This window comes from Myotis nattereri, assembly GCF_964212035.1.
Source record: "Myotis nattereri genome assembly, chromosome: 8".
In the NCBI taxonomy this organism is placed as follows: Eukaryota; Metazoa; Chordata; class Mammalia; order Chiroptera; family Vespertilionidae; genus Myotis; species Myotis nattereri.
In genome coordinates, this window is record NC_138083.1 from 31318757 (window position 1) to 31341021 (window position 22265).

At 53.4% G+C, this 22265-nt stretch overlaps 1 protein-coding gene across 1 annotated transcript in view; it reads right to left on the reverse strand.

Moving 5' to 3' along the window:
* EBF4 (EBF family member 4) overlaps positions 1 to 12306 on the reverse strand; it is a gene marked incomplete at its 5' end in the record, with an annotated part of 56681 nt that extends 44375 nt beyond the window's left edge. The window contains 4 exons of the mRNA XM_081097647.1: positions 117 to 180; positions 399 to 555; positions 11358 to 11479; positions 11992 to 12306. Coding sequence (XP_080953773.1) covers positions 117 to 180; positions 399 to 555; positions 11358 to 11479; positions 11992 to 12306 — 658 coding nt within the window. The remainder of the gene's footprint in view (positions 1 to 116; positions 181 to 398; positions 556 to 11357; positions 11480 to 11991) is intronic.
* Positions 12307 to 22265: the final 9959 nt, after the last annotated feature.

A 22265-nucleotide genomic window follows, 5' to 3' on the forward strand; every position in this document is an offset into this window, starting at 1 on the left:
TGACTGGCGCACACTCCACACTCTCCCCACCTGGAGGCAGGGGCCCCCTCAGCCCTGCACCGGGGTATTTTGTGTCGTGGGGCTTTGGCACCCAGTGTGCAGTGGGCTTCACTCACCATTGTTATACACCAGCCGGAGGCGGTAATGGATCCCGTTGTTCGTCTTTTCAGCCCCAGGTTCCTACAGGGCCGAGATGGGGAGGATGCTCCCAGGGATTCCCCCACCCAGCCCCCCTCTCTACGCCCACCTTCTTCCCCTCCCTTCCATCCATTCACACCACCTTCCTTCTCTACTTCTCCACTCTATCCATTCATCTGCCCCGGTGGGAGGGGATCCCTGAAGCCCTCCTGCCCCTCCCCCACCGTGCTCCGTCCCCGCGGAGCCCACGAGCCTCTCACTCGGTCCTTTTCCACGAAGTCAATGAAGGCCGTGCGCTCCACCTCCACGGGCTGCCCCTGCCGGTCATACATGGCCAGCACGAAGTGGAAGAAGTTGGATTTCCTGAGGTTGGAGGGGGGCTGCTTCTCAAAATGTGCTCGTGCCAGGCCCACGCCACTGTGGGAAGAGAGGATCAGGAAGCCACCGGAAGTGCTCTCAGAGGGGACCCCATCGCCTCTGGCCAGGTAGTGGGGCTGGCCAGGATTTGGCTCTGACTTGTCAAGACTCTGGGCAAAGAATAAATTGGATGGGCCCGTTCTGCGCTTGTCAGGATCATTGCAGTTCCAGGCAGGAGCCCCTTAGCCCCGACGTCACTCATAGGAACAGGCAGTGGCAGCAAAGGTGTCCCAGCCAGGCTCCCTCCCAGGCTTTTCCTTGGGCCCCACATTTTTAAAAAAATATATATTTTATTGATTTTTTACAGAGAGGAGGAGGGACAGAGTTAGAAACACTGATGAGAGAGAAACATCGATCAGCTGCCTCCTACACACTCCCCACTGGGGATGTGCCCACAACCAAGGTACATGCCCTTGACCGGAATCGAACCTGGGACCCTTCAGTCCGCAGGCCGATGCTCTATCCGCTGAGCCAAACCGGTTAGGGCAGGGCCCCACATTTTTTAAAAAATATATTTTATTGATTTTTTACAGAGAAGAAGGGAGAGATAGAGAGTTAGAAACATCGATGAGAGAGAAACATCAATCAGCTGCCTCCTGCACATCTCCTACTGGGGATGTGCCCGCAACCCAGGTACATGCCCTTGACCGGAATCGAACCTGGGACCTTTCAGTCCGCAGGCCGACGCTCTATCCACTGAGCCAAACCGGTTTCGGCAAGGGCTCCACATTTTAAAAGGCTGATCTCCAAAACCAAATGCATGAACAACCCATGTTACTGACCAAAGGCTCCTGAGATTGCCCTTGAGGGCTTCAAGGGGCAGTTAGGAGGTTCTGGAACAAATAGCCCACTGTAACCCAGTCCATGGCTGTGCACACGAGCTTGCGGCATTGCCTGGGAGATAATATCCATCGGACCCTCAGAGATGTCAAACTGGCTGAGGGCCATTAGTCTGCCCAGCCTGGATCTGGGCTTTGGCTAAAGGCAGGGGGCGCCTCTCCAGGTGTGGAGGGACCCGCCTCCCTGCTTTGGGAAAGACAGCCCCTGGCTCCCTGGGCAGGAGGATCTTTTGGTCTGGCCTTGCCAAGGGCTTTCTCCTGGGTCGCCAGAAACTATTTTCAGAAGCAAGGCCAGGTGACAGCAAGAGAAGGACCCTTTTCACCAGGTATTTCCCGAACTCCAACGATGTACCAAGCACTGAACACATGGCACTGAGTGGGGCCGGAGTTAAATGCCTGGAAGAGGAGGGAAGACAGAGCTGTAACCCAAGACAAAGTGGTAGGTGCCTTGCAAAAGATGTTACTCTATTAAAAACTATAGGAGCAAAGGAAGAAGAAAATGAGTTCTTTCTGTGAGAGATGAAAGATTTATGGAGATGGTGGCCTTTATCCGGTCCTTGAGGGATGAATAAGAGCTCAACAGGTCTTCTCCTCGCGGACCCTTGGGTCTTCTCCACAAAAGAGCAGAACAGACAGCATAAGAAATGGCAGTCGGTGTGAGCGTTAGTGTCACTGGGCTACAGATTTCAGAGTGAAGGGAGGAGACAAAAGGCTATATTGAAAGGGCTAGACTAGGCAGGGACACAAAAAACAGAGTTTAGACTTCCTTTTCTGCGTCAAGGTCTTCCAAAGTATATTCCTTAGATCTCTTGTAGCTCCAGATCCTTCCTTTACAAAAGGGCACTATGGCCACAACTGCTGGGAAATGGGACTCCATAGCATACATTTGTGTATGGGGAGCCTGGGATGCCCTCCAGGAAGGGACCCCACTTGGCCAGGCTCAAGCTGGTGCTCCTGGTGTGTGGTAGCCAGCCTCAAAGATGGTTTCCCAGGATCCTCACCTCCTGGTATTCATGCCCTGGGTAGTCCCTCACATACTGTATCAGGACTGGTCTGTGTGGCTGATATATTATAGCACTAGAGGTAGCATATGAGTTCCAATGTTGGGTGATAAGGGACACTGTGGCTTCTGCCTTGTTCTAGCTGGCTGGCATGTGGGGAGGACATTCAAGCAGCCCTATGGAGGGTCCACGTGGAGAAGACCCGAGGCCGCCTGTCGACAGCCAGCACTCACTTGAGTGACACCTTGGGAGGAGATCCACCAGCCCCAGTCAAGCCTTCAGATGATGGCAGCCCAGGCTGTCACCTTGACTGCAGCCTCATAAGAGACCCTGAGCCATGGCTTATCTATAATAATAAAAACGTAATATGTTAATTAGACTGGATGATCTTCCAGAGGAAGCTGGGGCTGTGAGGGAAACCTGGGTCCTGGGTGCCAGAGGGAAGCGGTGCTGGCAGCCGGGGGAAGGAAGGCCTACTCTTGCACGAATTTCGTGCATTGGGCCTCTAGTAGTTAATAATACTGTGTGGTAATAGATGTTAACTAGACTTACTGTGGTGATCATTTTGAAATAAATAAATACAAATATTGAATCATTATGTTGTACACCTGAAACTAATATAATTTTATGTGTCAATTATGTCTCAATTTAAAAAGTAATTTACTTGCTTATACAAAAAAGAAAGAAACCCTGAGCCAGAGCCACCCACCTATGCTGTTCCCTGATGCCTGACTCTCAGAAACTGTGTGAGATAATGTATTTGTTGTCTTATGTTGCTGAGTTTTGGAGCATTTTTTTTTTTTTTTATGTGGCAGTAGATAACTGAGACACCATGCTTACTCGCTATGGAACACTTTTGTTGAGCAATGTGGTTTGGGAAACATGACTAAAGGCCACAAGAAGAGTTTGAAGCCAGGCAGGGCTTAGAACAGCGGTTCTCAACCTGTGGGTCGCGACCCCTTTGGCGGTCGAACGACCCTTTCACAGGGGTCGCCCGAGACTATCCTGCATATCAGATATTTACATTACGACTCATCACAGTAGCAACATTACAGTTATGAAGTAGCAACGAAAATAATTTTATGGCTGGGTCACAAGATGAGGAACTGTATTTAAAGGGCCAGAAGGTTGAGAACCACTGGCTTAGAAGATGCTGCAGGCGGGTGGACAGGGTGGTGGGAAAGTGGGAGGCTGCAGCAGGGATAGAGGAGGATGGGGTGGTGGGACTGCCTTGAGAGCCGTTTAGACCAGAGTCCCACCACAGACATGCCAACGCCTGCCATATTCATCACTACTTAAGATTTTTCTTCACATAATTTAAGGGGACTCTTTCCCGCTCCCCACATGGGAGTCTGTGCTGTGAGATTCCTTCTCCTTCCCCACATGGGAGTCTGTACTTGTTCTTCAATAAATTTCCACCTTTGCTCTAAAAAAATAAAATAAAATAAATGTATTCAGCTTCCTGTGAAGCCATAAGATCTGAGCTGTCATGGGCTTGAGAGTTGAGAGGCTTGTCGTGTTTTTACTCCCAGAGTACACCCCATAAACAATAAAATGAAAATTGTTCCTCCTCTTGAAAGCCTGCCTGGGAGCCCCAGTGGTCCATGTGACATGTTGGTTCCAGAGGCAGAAGTGATGGGTCTTGTTTGTCCAGATCAGGATGAGGAGGAGGAGGGGGACTACCAACAGCTTTTCCACACCAAAGGTTTTTCTACACAAATTCCTTTCTCTAAGGACATCCTTCTCCCTTAATCCCTCAACCTTCCTCCTCCCTCTCCCCTCTCCCCCCTCAGGCTATAGTCCTTTGAAGTCCTGGCCTTGACCCTCCAAATTCCCTCCAGAGGGCTTTGATCACAGCAGGTCCCTGATTACTGTTGATGAATATGTTAATGAGGCAGCAACCCTGACTCCTCCCTCCAGTCCCCAGGACCAGGGACAGGTTCCAGGACCACCTGGGATGAGAGAAGGCCAGAGGGGGGTGAGCTTATGGAACCATCCCAGATCACTCGGCCCTTTATTCTGTCACCTTGCCCAGGAAAGACACTGGAAAGCTTTCAGATAGCAGGGAGTGAAGATAGAGAGGAAAGCAAAAAAGGTCTTAAGAGAGGAAGGGTGGATGCCGGGCAATAATACGATCCCCTAGACCACTCAACACACCCTTTCTACACAGACACCCTTGTACTTCCCAGGCCAAGAGTAAACCAATGGTGCTGGTCTCTCCCACCCATCCCTCTTGGCAGATATCAGGCAGTCCTGAGTCCTGCCTACCTGCTGGCTCCTGCAGCCTCCTCAGAACCAGACCTGGGAAGTCTGGCCTAAGACCCAAGCCAAGCTCCCTTCACAGGATCCACCCTCCCCACAGGAGGGGATTCTTGGAGAGAGAGGTCAGGTACCCTTGCCTGGGGTCTGTGACACTGGTGCTGCCAGCTGGGGAGTACGGAGGGGCTGCCCTGTCTCATAGGGCTGTGCCCCACCCCACAGGGTCGGGCTCAGTCCCACTTCCCCTGAGACAGCCCAGCATTATCCTCTCTCCCCCACCTTGTTATTGGGTCTGAGGCACAATCCTCCCCCTGGCCTCACCCGCCCATGCAAAACAATGGGGCCGAGGTGGCTAGTGCAGAGCTGAGACAGGAGCACTATCCTGCACAGAACAATGTGACAGCCGCAGCCCCTGCAGGCCAGGAGACTGCAGATTGGGCAAGCCCCCTGCTGGGCACACCCAGGCCTGCTCCTGGCCTGTGACTGTCTCCAGTCTACCCCGTTCAAACCCAGCCTGGTATGTGAGAAGATCAAGGTGAGCTAGAAAAGGTTTTGCTTTAAAGACATTCTAGTATTCCTATGGACTGAGAGACAGAAGGACAAAGGATCAGCACATCAGTGAGAGCCCCAGAGGCTGGTCTGGAGTAGGCCTTTCTTCTCCTGGTCCCCCAGGCACCTCCACCCCCACCCCCAGCGTGCAGTGGGTGGCCAACCAACATCCCTGAATGGAATTGTAAGCCCCAAAGGAGAGGGTTATGAGAGAGGGAGGAGAGAATTTTGCTTTTCTCCCGTTGGGAATAGCTGAAGCTCTTGTAGTGAGAAAACAAACCACAATTAAAGAACAGAAAGAAACTCAAAGAGAGCCAGGGGATGCGGAGAGGTCTGCGAGCCCTGCTGCGCGTGGCCTGGGTGTAGATGTGTGGGATACAGGTGGAAGATGGGCCCACTCACTGCTCTCTCACTAGCTTAGAAGCAGACAGATGTGGATGAAGCCCAACGTCTCTGATTCTGTGGTCTCCAAAGTGGGGTTGCCCAAGTTCAGAGTGTGGGGGAGAAACTGCGAGAATGTTTATGGATATGACTCCTTTATCTCAAAGAAGGGAGACTGGAGGAGAGCCTCTGGAGTCTGGAGAGGCAAGTGTTTTATTTGGGTTTGCCCAGAAGCAGAACCCTCAGATGCAAAGCTTATGTGGGAGAGGAGTCGGGAAACATTGATGGAGGTGGGGAGTGAGAGAGGAAAGGAAGGGCGGTTTATAAAGGGCGCATTATTGAAAAGTTGCTACTGTGGGCAACCGCACCGGGGGTCTGGAAACAGCCGAGAGCACGTGCTTTGGAGTTCTTGCGCCAGAAGGCTGGAAGGAACGGGGGTATTTACCCTCCGACTCCAGCCAGCCATTGGTTGAGGGCTTCTGGAATACTTCGCAGGTACTTCTGGCCTGATGTGCAAGTGGGCAGAGCAGGCCCTGGGAGCCTAAATAAGTGTTAGGAATCAGATACTGGCAGGGGAAGCAGACCCTTTACAAGGCTCCGAGAGGACACGGGGGGGGGGGGGGGGTGCCAACTGCCAGGGTGTAATGGAAGTCATGAGGCCGATAGGCACAAGAACTGCCTCACCTGGCACCTTTGTGGTTGGGGCCTATAATTCAGAAACAGCTCATTCACTTAGCATCATCAGTGCACAAAGCCTGCCACACAAGTGGCCTTTCAGACACCGTAAATGAAGCTGAGTGATGAAAACAGCCACACTGACTACTTTTTGTAAGACTCCAGAACGAATTATACATCTCACTTTCTTAAAAATACTAGTATTGTTTTCAACAAAATGTTCAAAACGCTTTCCTACCAGGTCCGGAGGGTGCTGAGGTGGTGGGCCATTTGCCTCTGTACCAAAGAACCAGGATATGGGAGGAGAAAGTAGTCACTTTCATATTTCCACCAGAGCCTACTCACCCCCTTCCCATCTTCTGTTCTGAAACAGCCCCAAAGTTAAAGGCAACTGTGACCAAAAAAAAAAAAAAAAAAAAGCTTTGGTTTGCACAGCTAGTTTTTGGTGGGAGGACACCTGCCTTGTAGCAAACATGGTGTGTGCATGGGCTTCCTGAGCACTGTGCTGGGAGTCCAAGTTCAAGGACAACCCGACCTTCACAGTCTGGGCCATTCAGGTGGCCTGTGCTCCAGAGTACAGAGGGGTGATATGGGGACACACTAGGGGCTGCCAAGTTGTCTGGCTGCTATGGCTAGGGCCACCCAGTGGTCCCAGGGCCACCCAGCGGTGCCGGGAGGTGCTCCTTTGTGAGGCTGAGCAGGATGCCCCAGAGTCCTTCTCACAGAAGCTGCTGGACTTTGCCATGACTGGGTAGTACAGACAACACCTCCCTCACCTTCTCTGCTCTGTTCTCAGGCCACTAGTGGTTCCTCACACCCTTGACTACACGGTTATGACAAACACTAGCAATTTAAAACAAGCATCTCAAACCACAGAGGCAAGTGGCTGGCTCTGGAGCTTTGGCCTCCCTCCGGAGGCACCCTCAGGCGTCTTCCGGCTCCTGCCCAGCCCCCAATCCTCCCTCACCCCTGCTCGACAGCCCCAGGCTCTGACAGTGCCTCGGCTATGGGTGTGATCCCTCTTGGAGTCTGGGGGGCTGGGGAAGTGGGGACAAGCCCTGAGGGCATCAGAAATGAGGGGAGGCTGTTTTACGACCCCCCCCCCCCCGCCGAAGGTGGGAGGAGCAAAAAATGTACGTCTACTACATCTGAGGCCTCGTCTCAGATTCCCCTGAAGTCTCTGCTAAATCCTGCTCGTCCCTTCCCTACCCTGGCAGGGCTCCCTGAGTGCCCCCCTTCCTTTCCTCAGCATCCTCACTTCCTCCAAGCCTCCCATTGGCCCCCGTTCCCCCTGCAGCCATCCCAAGAGCCCCTGGGACTGCTGGTAACCATTCAGCTAAGCCTGGCATTCCTGGCCCTAACCAAGATCTACTGGCCTAGTCCTGCCCAAGCCGACATGCCCAGAGCCTGGCTGTGCCGCAGACCAGGGAAGATAAAAGCAGAAGCTCGCTGGTGTGCACCCACCTCGGCCACGCGGGCAGAGGAAGACCTAGTGGCTAGAGGCAGCTGGTCAGAAGCCATGTCCACAGCTGCCTGCCGGAAGGAGAGGAGGCTTTGGGGGCTGCTTCATATCCCCTGCCCCCACTGCCCCAGCAGCGGCTCTGATCACCTGCCCCAGGAAATTGTCTCAGCCACCGAGGTCCCTAAACAAGAAGGAAAAAGACTGGCCACCCTGCTTCTCTCTGCCCACTCCCTCACCACCCACCCACAGGCCTGTCTGCCAGGTCCCAGGCTGAGGAGCGGCTATTAATTATTAAAGCAAACAAAAGCATTTCCTAGCAGGGAGGCTAGGATGCAGCTGCTTACAGGAAAGGCAGCCCCAGCTGGCTTGCCTCTCAGGGCCTTGCAAGTGCGATGGAACCAGCTCAAGGGGAGGCTGGCCGGGTCCTCCACGGGTCCCAGGCTGGGCATCACATCGGAAAGACAGGACAGCTGCTTCTGTGCCGAGCACTCTAACAAGAGGATGTGGGTCTGAAGGGGAGTCGGGGAAGCTGGGATATGGGTCTCAGAGCTAAAGTCCTATTGGCCCAGAGAGGGGACAGTCATGGCAATGGCCAGGGTCCTGTGCAAAGCTCTCCACTTGGAAGACCCTGCCAGTCTCTGCACCAGGCTTCCCTGCCCTTCACTGTTGCCTCCAGTGTGAGGGTATGCATCCCCTCTTTCTCCCCACCCCCCTTTTGCTGAGAACTTCCTTCCTGTTGGCAGATCCTCCCTACTGTCCTTAGGGTCTGGGGCTTCTCCTTCTCTAGCTTCTGTGAACCTTGGTTTTGCAGAGCTGGAGAGCGGCTGCTGCCCCAGTACCTGGTTCCTGGGGTCAGGTAGATCCTGGAGACCACCAGAGTGGAGAGGGTAGCCCAACAGAAAGGAGTCTGGGAACCTTCCAACATGCACTCCTGTCTCCTTCAGCAGATGCTCTCTGCCCCCCTACTGACTGCTCTGCTCGAGCCTGTCCTCATGCTGTGGACACAAGACGAACAAGCCACCCCCCTTGCTCTGAAGGAACAGGCTAGCAGGCAAGGAAGCTCGGGAGTCAGGGCACAGCTGACTCTGGCCTTAGGCAGCACTGACAACCATTCCCTTGGGTTGGCTGGGAGGGCACAGAGAGAGAGAGAAGGTACTGGGTAAGACTTTTCGGTGGGCATGTGGGTGCTAGGAACAGGGGAACTGTTTCAAGAGCCATTGCTGAGTGACAAGCATCATACAAAGGCTGCAGGAAACTTGGGATCAGACTGTGATGGGCCTTGAATGCTGAATCTCTGGGAGGAAGGGGGTGTCACTGAAGCTTTTAACTGAAGAGGGACATGAGCAGAGAAGAGTTCTTTGGAAATATCGCTTTGGTCCCCAGTGCATGGCAGATGGTTTGGGGGAGTGGTGAGAGGCCGAGGTTGGACAGTAGGAAACCAGGGTAGGTTAACCATCAGCCAGAGGGGAAAGTGGTGGAGGGCATGTCATCATTACAAGTTGTCCATAGGCACTGAGATTAGGAGTAGGACACAGAGGGAACTTCCAGAAGCCCTGACAACCAGGTGACTGTGGGGCAAAGGAGAGCATCAAAGACAGCTAAGCAGCCTTGGGGTGGGGGTGGGGGGTGCTCCTGGGCAAGTTTCTCAGAGATGAGAGGGAGAGGAACCAGGCAGAGGTTGAAGAGGGAGGTGGGGACAGGAAAAGAAGTTTTGTTGTTGCTGTTTTAGGATGGGAAGAGCTGAGCACAAGACCAGCTGAGGATTGAGATACAAACAGGAGGGAGGCTGGGCTACTTCTGGGAAGAATGAGGAGAAAGGATTAGCCTGTTCTCTGGAAGGAGGTGACCCAGTCACTCAAATGTGGGGGGTGGGGGGGTGGCGTGGCGGGGAGCCCTCTCAGGCTGTGTCCTAAGACAAGTCTCTGGAACTGGAGACATGCAGCCCAGGCCTGAAGAAATGCCCCCTTTCAAATTGGGGAAGCCTTTTGAGTCCAGCAATGTGGCCCTGGGGACTCAAATCTGACCCCCAAGCACCAGTCAAGGCCCCCATGTGAAGACAACACTGCTGGTGGCCTAATCCGCTGGCAGAGCCTCACCCCACACTTCCTGCACCCACAGAAGCTATAGGGGCACTTGCCTCCTTCACATCTGCTTCCCCCTCATCCAACCTGCTGCCTGAGGCTGGGACACAGGAGAGGGTCAGAGAGAAAGAGGGACCTTAAACCCCAGAGGCCCCATTGGAGCTCCCTATCCACGGTTATAAGGAGCTTTCACCACACAGCCAGAGGTGGAGAGAAACATGGGGCGATGTTAAGAGATTGATTATGTCACGTTAAATAAAAAAGCCAGAAAAACAACAGGATACAAAATTGTAAGCATAGCACAGGGAAAAAACATGGTAATGAGAAGAAAGATGGGAAGAAAGTGTTGACAGTAGTTGTATTAGAGAGGTGGGGTTTTGTGTCCTATTTTCCAATTTTCTGGAATATAATCATATCATGAGTGAATTAATGCAGAGGCAAGACCTTTCTCTTCTTGAAGAGATGAACTCCAGAGAGAATCCCCCCAGTGCTCCCTCCTGACAGTCATAAAAGGACGTGCAGAATCACCGGTTCAGTCTGAGCATGAAACAAGGTGTGCTAAGGGGTAAGGCTGGGGTTGGACTCTGAGTGGTGTCCCCTGGACAGGGCAGGGGATGTGAATATATGGCCTGGGTGCCAGGCAATCCCCTATGAGAATCCCTTCAGGCTGCTGTACAAGCAACTGCTCAGGACTCTGGGAAGCCCAGCTTTCACATGCCCCAGCTGTCTGCAGAGGCAGCACCTCTCCATGCTACCCCCTCCCCCCAACCCCCATGCTCACAACTAGAGATAGAAGAAGCTGGGGGCCCTAGTGTTGTGGAGGCAGGTCAACACATCTTTAAAAACTTCCTTTCCAAATCCAGGACTCCATCCCCCACCCAGTCTCCCTGCCCAGACTCCTGCAAAGGAGTCAGAGGAGGAGATAGGTGTGGGTGCGGGCTTCCCAGGGACACCCAGCCTCCCGCAGGACCCACCAGAAAAACACCTTGAGAAGAGGCGGGACTTGAGCGGCCCTGCCACATTCCCAGCCCCAGTCACTCCAGCTAGCAAAGCGGGCTGCCCGCCTCATCTTTCCCATTCTTCAGCCCCCTGCCGCTTCTCCAGCACAGCACACCCATCCTCCCACTGAGGGGCGTGGGAAAGCAGAAAGGGGGCTGGGTTTGAGGCCCGGAATTGGACCTGCAGAGGCACTGGGACTGCCCAGGGAACCGGGGTTGGCCGTTCCTACAAGGCTGGTGGCTGTGGGGCTAGGCTCAGGACGGCGGACAGGCGAGATACCTTTTCCTTAGAGCCACGGGTGGCCGGGCCCACCTGCAATAGTCAGAAGTCAGAGCCGGGACAGCCTGGAGTAGAGGCAGAAGCCCCGCCCCGGCCTGCCCGCCCCACATCCTCAGGAGAGAGCACTGACGCTCGGGGCAGGGTGGGCGGGAGAGCTTGCGGGGACTGTCCAGAGTTAGGGCTCCCTCCAGCCCGCGCCCTAGCAGCTCTGCAAGCTGCGCGAAGGCGGCGCGGAGCCGTCCAACCCCAGAACGCTGGGTCGCTTCCGAGCGCTTACCTCTGCGCCGCGGTGCTGGCGTCCAGGATGCCTGCGCCCTGCATCCAGGAGCGCACCGAACCCAGGCCTGCGGGCAGGAGCGGCTCTTCCTTCAGGTTCAGCCCGCCGCGGGGCAGAGCGTCCTGCGCAGGGAACATGAAGGCGCGCGGTGGGTGGGCGCCCCCAGCACGGGGGATCCGCGCCCCCTGAGGCTGCGGGCGTCTCAGCTCCCAGGGACCCGACGGCACCGACGCCTCTAAGAGGGCAGCGCAGCGCGCAGTCCCGGCGGCTCCGTGCGCACTAGCCTCTGGGGCGCTCCCTCGGAGAACGCGGGTCCGCGAGCGCCAGCGCTGTCCCCACCCCTCCCGGGGCGCGGGGCGGGGAGATGGAGGGATTCCCCCGCGGCCTGAGCGCCGGCGGGCGGACTGTGAGCGAGGTGGGGAGGGCGGGAGCGCAGCCGGCACCCGGTCCGCGCGGAGGCGCCCCAGAGGCGCGCTCTGGCGGCTGCCCAGGGCCCCGGTCGTCGGAGGGGGGGGGGGGCCGAGCGCCCTAGGAGCTGCCTCCGGCGAGGAGGGGGCGCGGGGCTGCCCGCCCTTTTCCCCTCGCCGCCCCCACCTCCCGCCCGCCCGTGGCGCCGGCGCGGGGTGCTGATTACCATCCGGGAGGCGGAGGCTGCGGGCGCGGAGCTCGGCGGCGGCGGTGGAGGCGACAGCGGCGGCAGGGGAGGCAGGAGCAGCAGCAACCGCGCGTCCCGGGGAAAGGCAGGGGCAGCGCCGGGCCAGCAGACGCCGCCGCCGCCCGCGCCCCGCTTGCCCCGGCGCCCCGGCCCTGCCGCAGCCCCGGGCGGCAGCACCTGGAGCAGCAGCAGCAGCAGCCCGGCCGACTCCCCCCGGGGCCCGGTTCCCGCGCCGCCCCGCCGCGGCCGCCGCCGCCCGCCGCTCCCCAGGGCCTGGCCGCGGGCCCGGGCCATCCCGCCGCCGCCGCCGCTCCCGGGGGAGCGGGAGCCGAAGGGAGGGAGCGCGCGCGGGAGGAGGGATGGCGGGAGCAGGCGGGCCCAGGGGACGAGGGGCCGGGGGAGGCGGGGGCGGGGCGGCGCGGCTGGCCGAGGGGCGGCCGGGGACGTGACATCATCGGGGGAGGAGCGGCCGGGCCCGGGCCGCCGCGGCGGGGCGGACCCTGGCGAGTCAGTCTCCGGGGCTGGGGGCTGCGGCCTGGCCGAGGCAGCGGGAAGGACCGGAGGGACCTGCGGGGCCAGGGCGGCCCCGGCCGTGAGCAGACGGGGCTGTGCGGCGGGGGAGCCTGCCACGCTGCGCTCGGAAACCGCCGCCACCTCCGGGTCGCCCCAGGACGGTCCTCGGGCTCCGCAGCCTCATCTGCCTCCCCAAGTACCCGTCGCTCTTCACGCCGTCGCCCTGGTCCTGTACGTGCTGCTCATGTTGACGCCTCCAAGCTTTTACTCTTGACGGTCTTTGCTCCAGGCGGTCCCCCGGGCATTTCTCTGATGAACCTGACCCCGGCTTAACCTCAGCCCAGGGCGCAAACCTCTGTCTCTTAGACTGGGGCGCCCAGCGGAGTCCCTGCACCCCCGCCCCCAGTCCCTGTCATCCCCAGTCCTTGTTGCCCAAACTTAAAGCATTGTCCTACCAACGTGTGCCTTTCCCAAACCTCTTGCTTGTTTATTATTGCAAGTTGGAGACTTAGGGCTTGGAGTTACGACTCGGAGTCTTTCTCTTCAGCCAGAGAATCTTCCCTCTCAGATTTCATTCTTTTATGAGTTCCTGGCACAGACATCATCTTACCCTTGCCCCCGGGGTAGAGCCATTTCTGCCCCTCTCTCCAGTTCTGTCCTGGTGTGTCTTGCCAGGTTTTGCACAAGCCCAGAATGAGCCCAGCACTTTCCTGCAGAACAGCATGGGGGTGGCCTGCTCTGCCCGCTGTGTCACCCTCAGACACCCCCAGAATATCACTTTCCTGCCCCAACGGACTCCCACCCTCTTTTTGAGGGGCCCGCAAGTGTGTATGTAGTTAGTGGTCTGCCCCACATGGACCCAGATGAAGGACCCCAGGGACGCTGCTGGGCCTCCTACCACCCCAGAGGTTCCCCCGCCTCCTGTCGACCTCTGTCCTTTTTCCATCGTTCCCTTCCCCAGTCCCCCTCTCCAGCACCCGCAGGGCCTGTCGCTCCCTCCCAGACTAATCAAGGGCTCAGCTTTCACCACAGGTGAGATTATCAAAGGAAGGTCTCTCCGTAAGGTGAGTTCTCATGCCAATCTCTCCCCCGCCTTACCCGGCTCTCCAAGTCCTCGCTCCTCCCAGTGTGTTCCCTGGACCAGCAGCATTGGCATCACAGGGGAGCTAGTTAGAAATGTAGAATCTTGGCCCTGCCCAGGCCCTGCTGAATCAGAACTGCCTTTTAACAAGATCCCGGGAGATTTGTAGACACCTTACATTTGAGCAGCATTGCTCTCGAGAAACCACCCAAAGCTGTTGCATACATGCTCCACCTTCAAACCTGCCTCTGGCTTTTACATCTCCAGCAGACACCCTACCTCGTACTTTACGGAGAGGAGGTAGGAATCTTGACAGGATCCTGCTGTCTCTCTGCTGTGCATCCTTTTCAACCTTTCTCAGTGTTTTCATCCATTCTCTCCTCCCTTGTACCTTGGAGAAGCAGGCACCAGGGACCTCTTTGCTCAATCTCATCTTTTGCATCTCCTGATGCTGCTCCATATGATCTGCTTGGGTTTTGATCCTCCTTCTTTCCTCTGTGCAGAACTCCCCGCTCTTAAGAGAATCTTCCCCTTGTCCCGCCTCTTCCTCCAACTTGTGCCCCTCCTGTTTCTGAGAAAGTCCATAGACTCACTCCCCAGAACGATGCCTTCCTTGCCAGTCTGGCCTGCACTGCTGCTGTTTGCTCTTCTCTGGCCTCAGGCCCCTGACCCCCCATTCCTCCCCCCCCACACACACACCTGGTGAGCTGAGCACTCTGTCTCTCCTCTTACCCCTCTGAGTGCCTCAGCCCCTCTGCGCCTTGCTCCCTTCTCTCTTTCTCAGAGAGCGTTTGCTTTTCCACAGTCTCAGAGGCCATCTGTGGGGAAAAGCTCTACTGTGGGCCTCCATTTTGCTTCTGTCAGCCCTGGACATCCGCTGGTGAGGACAGGGTTGGGGAGGAGGGGAGCCACTGCCTCCACTGAGGGTCCCTGTCATGATAGCTCTGCCCCTGGGCCGGGCCTGCTTCATCTCCACATGCCCAGGCCACATTGCCCATGGCACCCCCTCCCAATGCCCAGCAAGCTTGGGGCCACACATTCATTTCTGATATTTTCCTCACCCTGCCCCCAGACATCTCTATCAGATCTTAAAGATTCTCCCTCCAGGTCCTGCTCCCTACCCGAGGGCCCACAGTGCATATCTTTAACAATTAAACTTATTTGTCCTCCCCTGCTCTGCACCCTGAATTGGAAGAGAGATTTACCCCAGTCTGATGACAACCTCCTTAGCTCTCTGCCCGCCCGCAGCGGTCTATCCCACAACCACCCTCCATCCTCCTGCCACAATTTTTAAAAAAGCATGCCATCACTTGCTTAGGAACTTCCAAGATTTCCTCCTGACTCCCCAAGGAGACATTTAGGGACTCAGTTAGGGACACTCAAGGCCCTTTGATGCCTGATCCAAATGTCTCCTGCCAGCCTTCCTTCCTTCCATCCCCTTGCTGTGCGAGTCTCTTACATGCCTGATGCAGAAATCACACAGTTTCTCAAACAGGGTCCCCCACTCTCAGCTCCACCCCTTTACGCTGGCTGTCCCCGCTGCCTGCAGTGCCCTCACTTTTGCAACACCTTCCTTCTCTGGGAGGCAACAGGGTCCACCTTCCTTTTCATAACGGTTGCAGATCTTCATGGTTCTAGAAAGACTCTTTCCAGGGTACATTTGGGAGACAGGGTCTCAGTATTACCAGGGCCAGAAAGGGAGATCAGTCAACTCAGGACAGTGGTGCTGAGCTAAGGCCAGTCTGGATGGGCTCCTGACTTATATGGATTTCTAGTCTATTCTAACCACGTGGATTAGAAAGAAACCAACCAGGATGGCGTTTGAGGCTTCTCAGGGCCTGCAGCCCCACAGAAGGGCTTAGAACCACTCAACCAAGGGATAAGGCCCCTGGGTGCCAGCTGGGCTCGGCAGGTGGAAGGCCAGGGAGCAAATTGTGGGTCAACCTTTAAGGTCAAAGGTCATCATCTTTTCTTTAGATTCAGCAAGTCTGTTTCTCGGACCTCTATGTGTGTTTTTATTTTGCATTACTTATCTTAGTTCCTTTGGCAAATTTCTCCTCTCAAACTGCGGCAGCTTCTCCATGAAGAAGGGATTTGGGGCCCTAGCCGGTTTGGCTCAGTGGATAGAGTGTCAGCCTGTGGACTGAAGGGTCCCAGATTCAATTCTGGTCAAGGGTACATGCCTGGAATGCAGGCTCAATCCCCAGTAGGGGGTGTGCAGGAGGCAGCCAATCAATGATTCTCTCTCCTCATTGATGTTTCTATCTCTCTCTCCCTCTCCCTTCCTCTAAAAGCAATAAAAAAAAAAAAATCTTTTAAACAAGAAATATGTTCTTTAAAAAAAAAAAAGAAAAAGAAAAAAGACATCTGATGGGGATGGAAGGCTGGCAAGAGACATTTGGATCAGGCGTCAAAGGGCCTTGAGTGCCCCTAACTGAGTCCCTAAATGTCTCCTTGGGGAGTCAGGAGGAAATCTTGGAAGTTCCTAAGCAAGCGATGGCATGCTTTTTTAAAAATTGTGGCAGGAGGATGGAGGGTGGTTGTGGGATAGACAGCTGCGGGCAGGCAGAGAGCTAAGGAGGTTGTCATCAGACTGGGGTAAATCTCTCTTCCAATTCAGGGTGCAGAGCAGGGGAGGACAAATAAGTTTAATTGTTAAAGATATGCACTGTGGGCCCTCGGGTAGGGAGAAGGACCTGGAGGGAGAATCTTTAAGATCTGATAGAGATGTCTGGGGGCAGGGTGAGGAAAATATCAGAAATGAATGTGTGGCCCCAAGCTTGCTGGGCATTGGGAGGGGGTGCCATGGGGCCTGCTGTAGTTGTGGTTACAGAGAGCTGGAGGGCTGGTGGTGACAGGTGGAGGAGGCTGGGTCCAAGTCCAGAGAGAATGCTCCACCTCTCTGGCCCAGGCAGAGGCTCACCCCAGACCACCAGCCCAGAGCTCTGACCTCATCTTTCCCTGTCATGGACATTCGTGCTCACAACCATGGGAAAGGCTCTTGTCATGTGCCTAGTGCTAGAGAATAAGCAAAGACTAAAACACAGGCTCTGCCCTGTGGACACCACAGTGTGGAGGGAGCAAGGGTGGGGGGGGGGGGAGGGGGGCACTTATACCACTCAGGGTCGCTAGAGTGACCTGGGCTGTTAAAATGCACAGGCGAGCACGGGACCAGTGCAGGAGGACCTTGGCACAGGGGGTCTTGGGCAGAAGGACAAGCATAGGTAAGACTAGAACAGTTCAATGGGTGGGTTTGGGGTCCTTGCTTCAGAGTGGAAGCTTTTAGCGCCTGGCGCATCATGCTTGTGCCGAGGATGTCACACTGAGGAGCTTGGAATTTTTCCTGCCCGCCTGGCTTTAAAACAGTATCTTAAAATTTGGCAGAACTCTTCCATCCTCCCCTCTCTTCCCCCTCCCCCGCCCCCCCCCCCCCCCCCGCAAGGGGGTGCAGCACCAGAGAAAACAGATCTGAAGCGGTGCATTCGGCAGAAGTTAGTCCATAGCGCCCCCTAGAGGTTCCATAGTGTCAGGCCGGCACTTGGATCCACTTGACGCCAAGATCATTAAAATATAGGAAGGATAAAAAAATAACAACAACAAAGCATGCATTCAATACGGCTGTTCAAATAGCTCCACGAAGAAAATAGAAACGACGAGGGCCATCCGAGAGGATTGCTGGTGGGTATGCCCAGTTCGGCCTTCCTCCCTGCTGACTGCTGAGGTCTCTGCAGCGACTTCAGGAAAATCCTGCAGCACCGGTGTTAGTCTTGCCTTAGGATCCCATTTCCCGAATCCAGGCTGAGCTATTCACCCCTAAACAGTAAGACGACGAGAGCTATAGGTGGGCGCGTTGGCAGGGGAGTTGAGCCGCCATCTTCAATCTCTGGGCTGGAGAAAGGCTGCCTGTCCCCTTGATATTCCTGGTTGTTCACAGCCCTCCCAATCATGAGCCATCTCAAAGGCAGTCAGTCTGAATCCCCGTTGAGAATGACGAAGGGAATGGTTTTTCCTGGTGCAGCAAGGTCTTCTCCAGGCTGGCTGCTCTCCCAGCTTTACCCTAAGAGCGGGCCCAGGACCTGCGGGTTTCTAACCTAAAGCTGTGACAGCACCCAACACTACCCTGGGGGGCTGTCTCTTAGCTACCGACAGGCAGTGGCAGAAAATCTGAAATAAACGTATATATATACGTAAATGTTCAAGTACAAGCGAAAACTTATTTAGAAAGTCACAGAGGTAGAAGGAACAAATTACAGCAGCGGAAGAAGGGCCCTTGGATCTATTTTTTTTTTTTTTCCAGAGAGAGAGGAAGGGAGAGAAATAGAAACATCAATGATGAGAAGCATTGATCGGCTGTCTCCAGCTGCCTCCTGCACACTGGGGATCGAATCCTGACTGTGAATTCAACTATGACTTCCTGGTTCATGGGTCCACGTTCAACCACTGAGCGTGGACCAGGCTTTTTTTTTTTTTTTTTTTTTCTTAAAGAGAGATATGTCTTAATAGAACAGGGTTATCACTTATTGGCCTGCAGCTCTTGCAGATGGGAATTTGGTTCCTTCTCTTATGTATCCATAGTGTTCAGAACAGTGCCTAGCACACAAATATTTATGGAATTAGGACTTGTCTGAGAGACAGAGGTCAGGAGCTCATGACTGACTTGGTATATGGGGTTCCACGGGGTGTCTCAAGTAGATGGGCTCAGCACACCTGCTCTCTGTCCCCTAGCCCTGCTCTGCCCTGTCACTCAGGCATACTCCTGGGGTACAGAGCGTCAGGGTCTCTCCCTCTTACCCTTCAATGGCCACTTGGCCAATTGGAGCCAGGTCCTTGCAATGCACAACATGGTGAAAAGGATTTGGGGTCTGGAGACTTGAGTAGGCAATATGATTGTTTAATTATTATAATATTTAATACTAGAGGCCCACTGCACGAAATTTGTGCAGGGGGGGGGGGGTGTTTCTTAGCCCGGCCTGCTCCCTCTCCAATCTGGGGCATCCCTCTCACAATCCAGGACCACTGGCTCCTAACCACTCACCTGCCTTCCTGCCTAATGCCCCAACTGCCTTCCCCTGCCAGCCTGGTCGCCCCCAGTCAAGGCACATACCTAGATTTCAGGTTTGATCCCTGGTCAGGGTGCATATGGGAGATAATCTCATGGATGTTTCTCTTTCACATCAGTGTTTCTCTCTTTCTCTTTCCCTTCCTCTCTAAAATCAATAAAAATAAAAACCATATCTTGGGTGAGGATTTTTAAAAAGTGGTGGACCTCATACTTTACAGCAGCCTGTATGTGGGCATTTCTTTTTACTAGCAAGATCATTTCACGTGGGTGAAATGTATGTGGATGGTCAATTTGACCTAATGTACAACTTTTATTATTTTTAGTTTAAATAAAGTTATTTGTGGGCTGGAGGGGATCAGTTGGGGGGGGGGTAAGGAGGTCATATGTAATATTTTCAGTAAGAAAGATTTTTTTGGAGAAAACCAAGATGGCGGCATAGGTAAACACCAGAGTGGTTTTAAACACCAGAGTGGCAGAAACACCAGTGGTTCTGCCTCGCACAACCACTTTAAAAATACAACTAAAAGACGGAACGGACATCATCCAGAACCACAGGAAGGCTGGCTGAGTGGAAATTCTACAACTAGAAGGAAAGAGAAAAGCATACTGAGACTCAGAGGAGGTGCGGTGCAGAAGTAAAATACAAAGGGGCGGAGGTGCATGCGGAGAGGGCTGGCAGCTGAGGTCACAATGGTCTTTTTCAATCGGGAGGAAGTCTCAGGCTCTGAGCTCCAGTTCCGGGCAAGTCTCTGGGGACCGAGACTCATATGGGAGAAATGGGACTGTCTGGCATCGGTCGGAATTCGAGGGCAGCTTTCTCTCAGAGGCACACACAGTGATTGCCGGGGCCTCTGAGGACAGGACTGAGAGCAGCCATACTGCTTGCTCTGCCCGCCCTGTTGATCCTCTGGGACCCCGCCCCACCCAAGCCGTGCACAGAGACTTTTGCATATGTAAGGCCCGGCCCTTTGTAATCTGAAAATTACTTAAACTGCAGCTGCCCCAAGGCCCCAGGGCAACTTGCATTGCTTTACAGCTGGCTTCTGCTGGGTAGCCTCAGGCAGAGGCTAGATTAGCACCTCCTTAGATCCAAGAGCCAATGTACCCAGTGGTCAGAGTGGGACCATCCAATTACAACTGCACAGATCCATAAGGGACACACTCAGGGAGCAGACTCAGTGAGCCCCAAAGCCCCACTGAAGCAAGTCTTGCCCCAGAAGGTGTCTTCAGCACAGAAGTTCTCCCACCGTAGACACAGCTGATTCTCACAGACAATTGGCCTGGAGGTCAAATCCTCCCAGCGTTACCTACAACAATCAAGGCTTAACTACAACAAGACTGTGCACAAAGCCCACAAGGGGGTGCACCAAGAGTGTCTACCTCAGGTAATTGGGGAGGCTGAGCCACTAGGCCCTATAGGACACTTAGCACAGAAAGCCACTCTATCGACACAGCGAAGAATAAAAAATGCCAAGACAAAGAAACAGGACACAAATGACAGAAATGGAGGAAAGCAAACTACTGGATACAGAGTTCAAAACCACACTTTTGAGGTTTTTCAAGAATTTTCTAGAAACCACCGATAAACTTAATGAGACCCTCAAGAAATCTAGTGAGACCCTCGATGTTATGATAAAGGACTAACTAGAAATTAAGCATACACTGAGTGAAATAAAGAATATTATACAGACTCCCAACAGCAGACCAGAGGATTGCAAGAATCAAGTCAAAGATTTGAAATACAAAGAAGCAAAAAACACCCAACCGGAAAAGCAAAATGAAAAAAGAATCCAAAAATAGGTAGTGTAAGGAGCCTCTGGGACAGCTTCAAGCATACCAACAGCAGAATTATAGGAGAGAGAGCAAGATATTTGAAGAAATAATGACAGAAAACTTCCCCTACCTGGTGAAAGAAATAGACTTACAGATCCAGGAAGTGCAGAGAACCCCAAACAAAAGGAATCCAAAGAGGACCACACCAAGACACATCATAATTAAAATGCCAAGAGCAAAAGACAAAGAGAGAATCCTAAAAGCAGTAAGAGAAAGAAACTCAGTTACCTACAAGGGAGTACCCATACGACTGTCAGCTGATTTCTCAACAGAAACTTTGCAGGCCAGAAGGGAATGGCAAGAAATATTCAAAGTGATGAATACCAAGAACCTACAACCAAGATTACTTTATCCAGCAAAGCTATCATTCAGAATTGAAGGTCAGATAAAGAGCCTCACAGATAAGAAAAAGCTAAAGGAGTTCATCACCACCAAACCAGTATTATATGAAATGCTGAAAGGTATCCTTTAAGAAGAGGAAGAAGAAGAAAAAGGTAAAGATACAAATTATGAACAACAAATACACATCTATCAACAAGTGAATCTAAGAATCAAGTGAATAAATAATCTGATGAACAGAATGAACTGGTGATTATAATAGAATCAGGGACATAGAAAGGGAATGGACTGACTATTCTTGCGGGGGGAAAGGGGTGTGGGAGATGCGGGAAGAGACTGGACAAAGATCATGCACCTATGGATGAGGACAGTGGGTGGGGAGTGAGGGCGGAGGGTGGGGTGGGAACTTGGAGGAGGGGAGTTATGGGGGGAAGAAAGAGGAACAAATGTAATAATCTGAACAATAAAGATTTAATTTAAAAAAAGATTTTTTAAAAAAGTTATTTGATTTTTAAATTATGGCATAACACAGCAAATTGCCCATGTGTATAAACCTCAATAAATTTTTACACATGTACATACCCATATAACCACCGCCCTGATTAAGATACAAGCCATTTCCAACATCCCATCGCTGGTACCTGCTCCTGGTCAATACATGCCCTGCAGAAGTAACTCCTCTCCTGACTTCTCACACTGTAAACTGATTTTTCCCATCCCTGGAGTTCATATAAAAGGTATCATGCACTGTGTAGTGTTTTGTTTTGCTTTTATTCATCATTATATCTGTAAGATTTATCCATGGTATTGTAAGAGTAGATCATTTATTTTCATTTGTGTAGTATTCTGTAAAGGTTTTTTTTTGTGTGTGTGCTTCTCATGCCTGGTTTTGTCACTCATTTATGAAACTGTGGATCCCATAGTTTGGCCCTCCTGGCCATATTCTCAGTCCCACCATGCTCTGTTTCTCCTTGGCCCTGACGCAGCCTCCACCACTTCTTCACTCCCTGAAACATCTGCCAAACCCTTTAGAATCCCTTCTGCATAACTAACCAGCCTCCTCATATTCCCAGCATTCCTTTTAAAGATTTCTCTCACCTCCAGCCCTAACTGAACCCGGATGACACCTGTTAGGGATGAATGTTATGTCCCCCTGAAGTTTATGTTTTAAATCCCTAACACCCGTTGTGACTGTATTTGGAGATAGGGCCTGTGAGGAGGTGATAAAGTTTAAATGAGATCACAGGGATGGAGCCCTAATCTGATAGAGCTAGTGCTCTTATGAGAAGGAAAGATAGAGCCTCAGAGCGCTCTCTCCACCCTGTGAGAACACAGCGAGAAAGTGGCCATCTGCAAGCCAGGAAGAGTCCTCACCAGGGACGGAATCGGCTGGCACCTTGATCTTGGACTTCCCAGCTTCCGGTA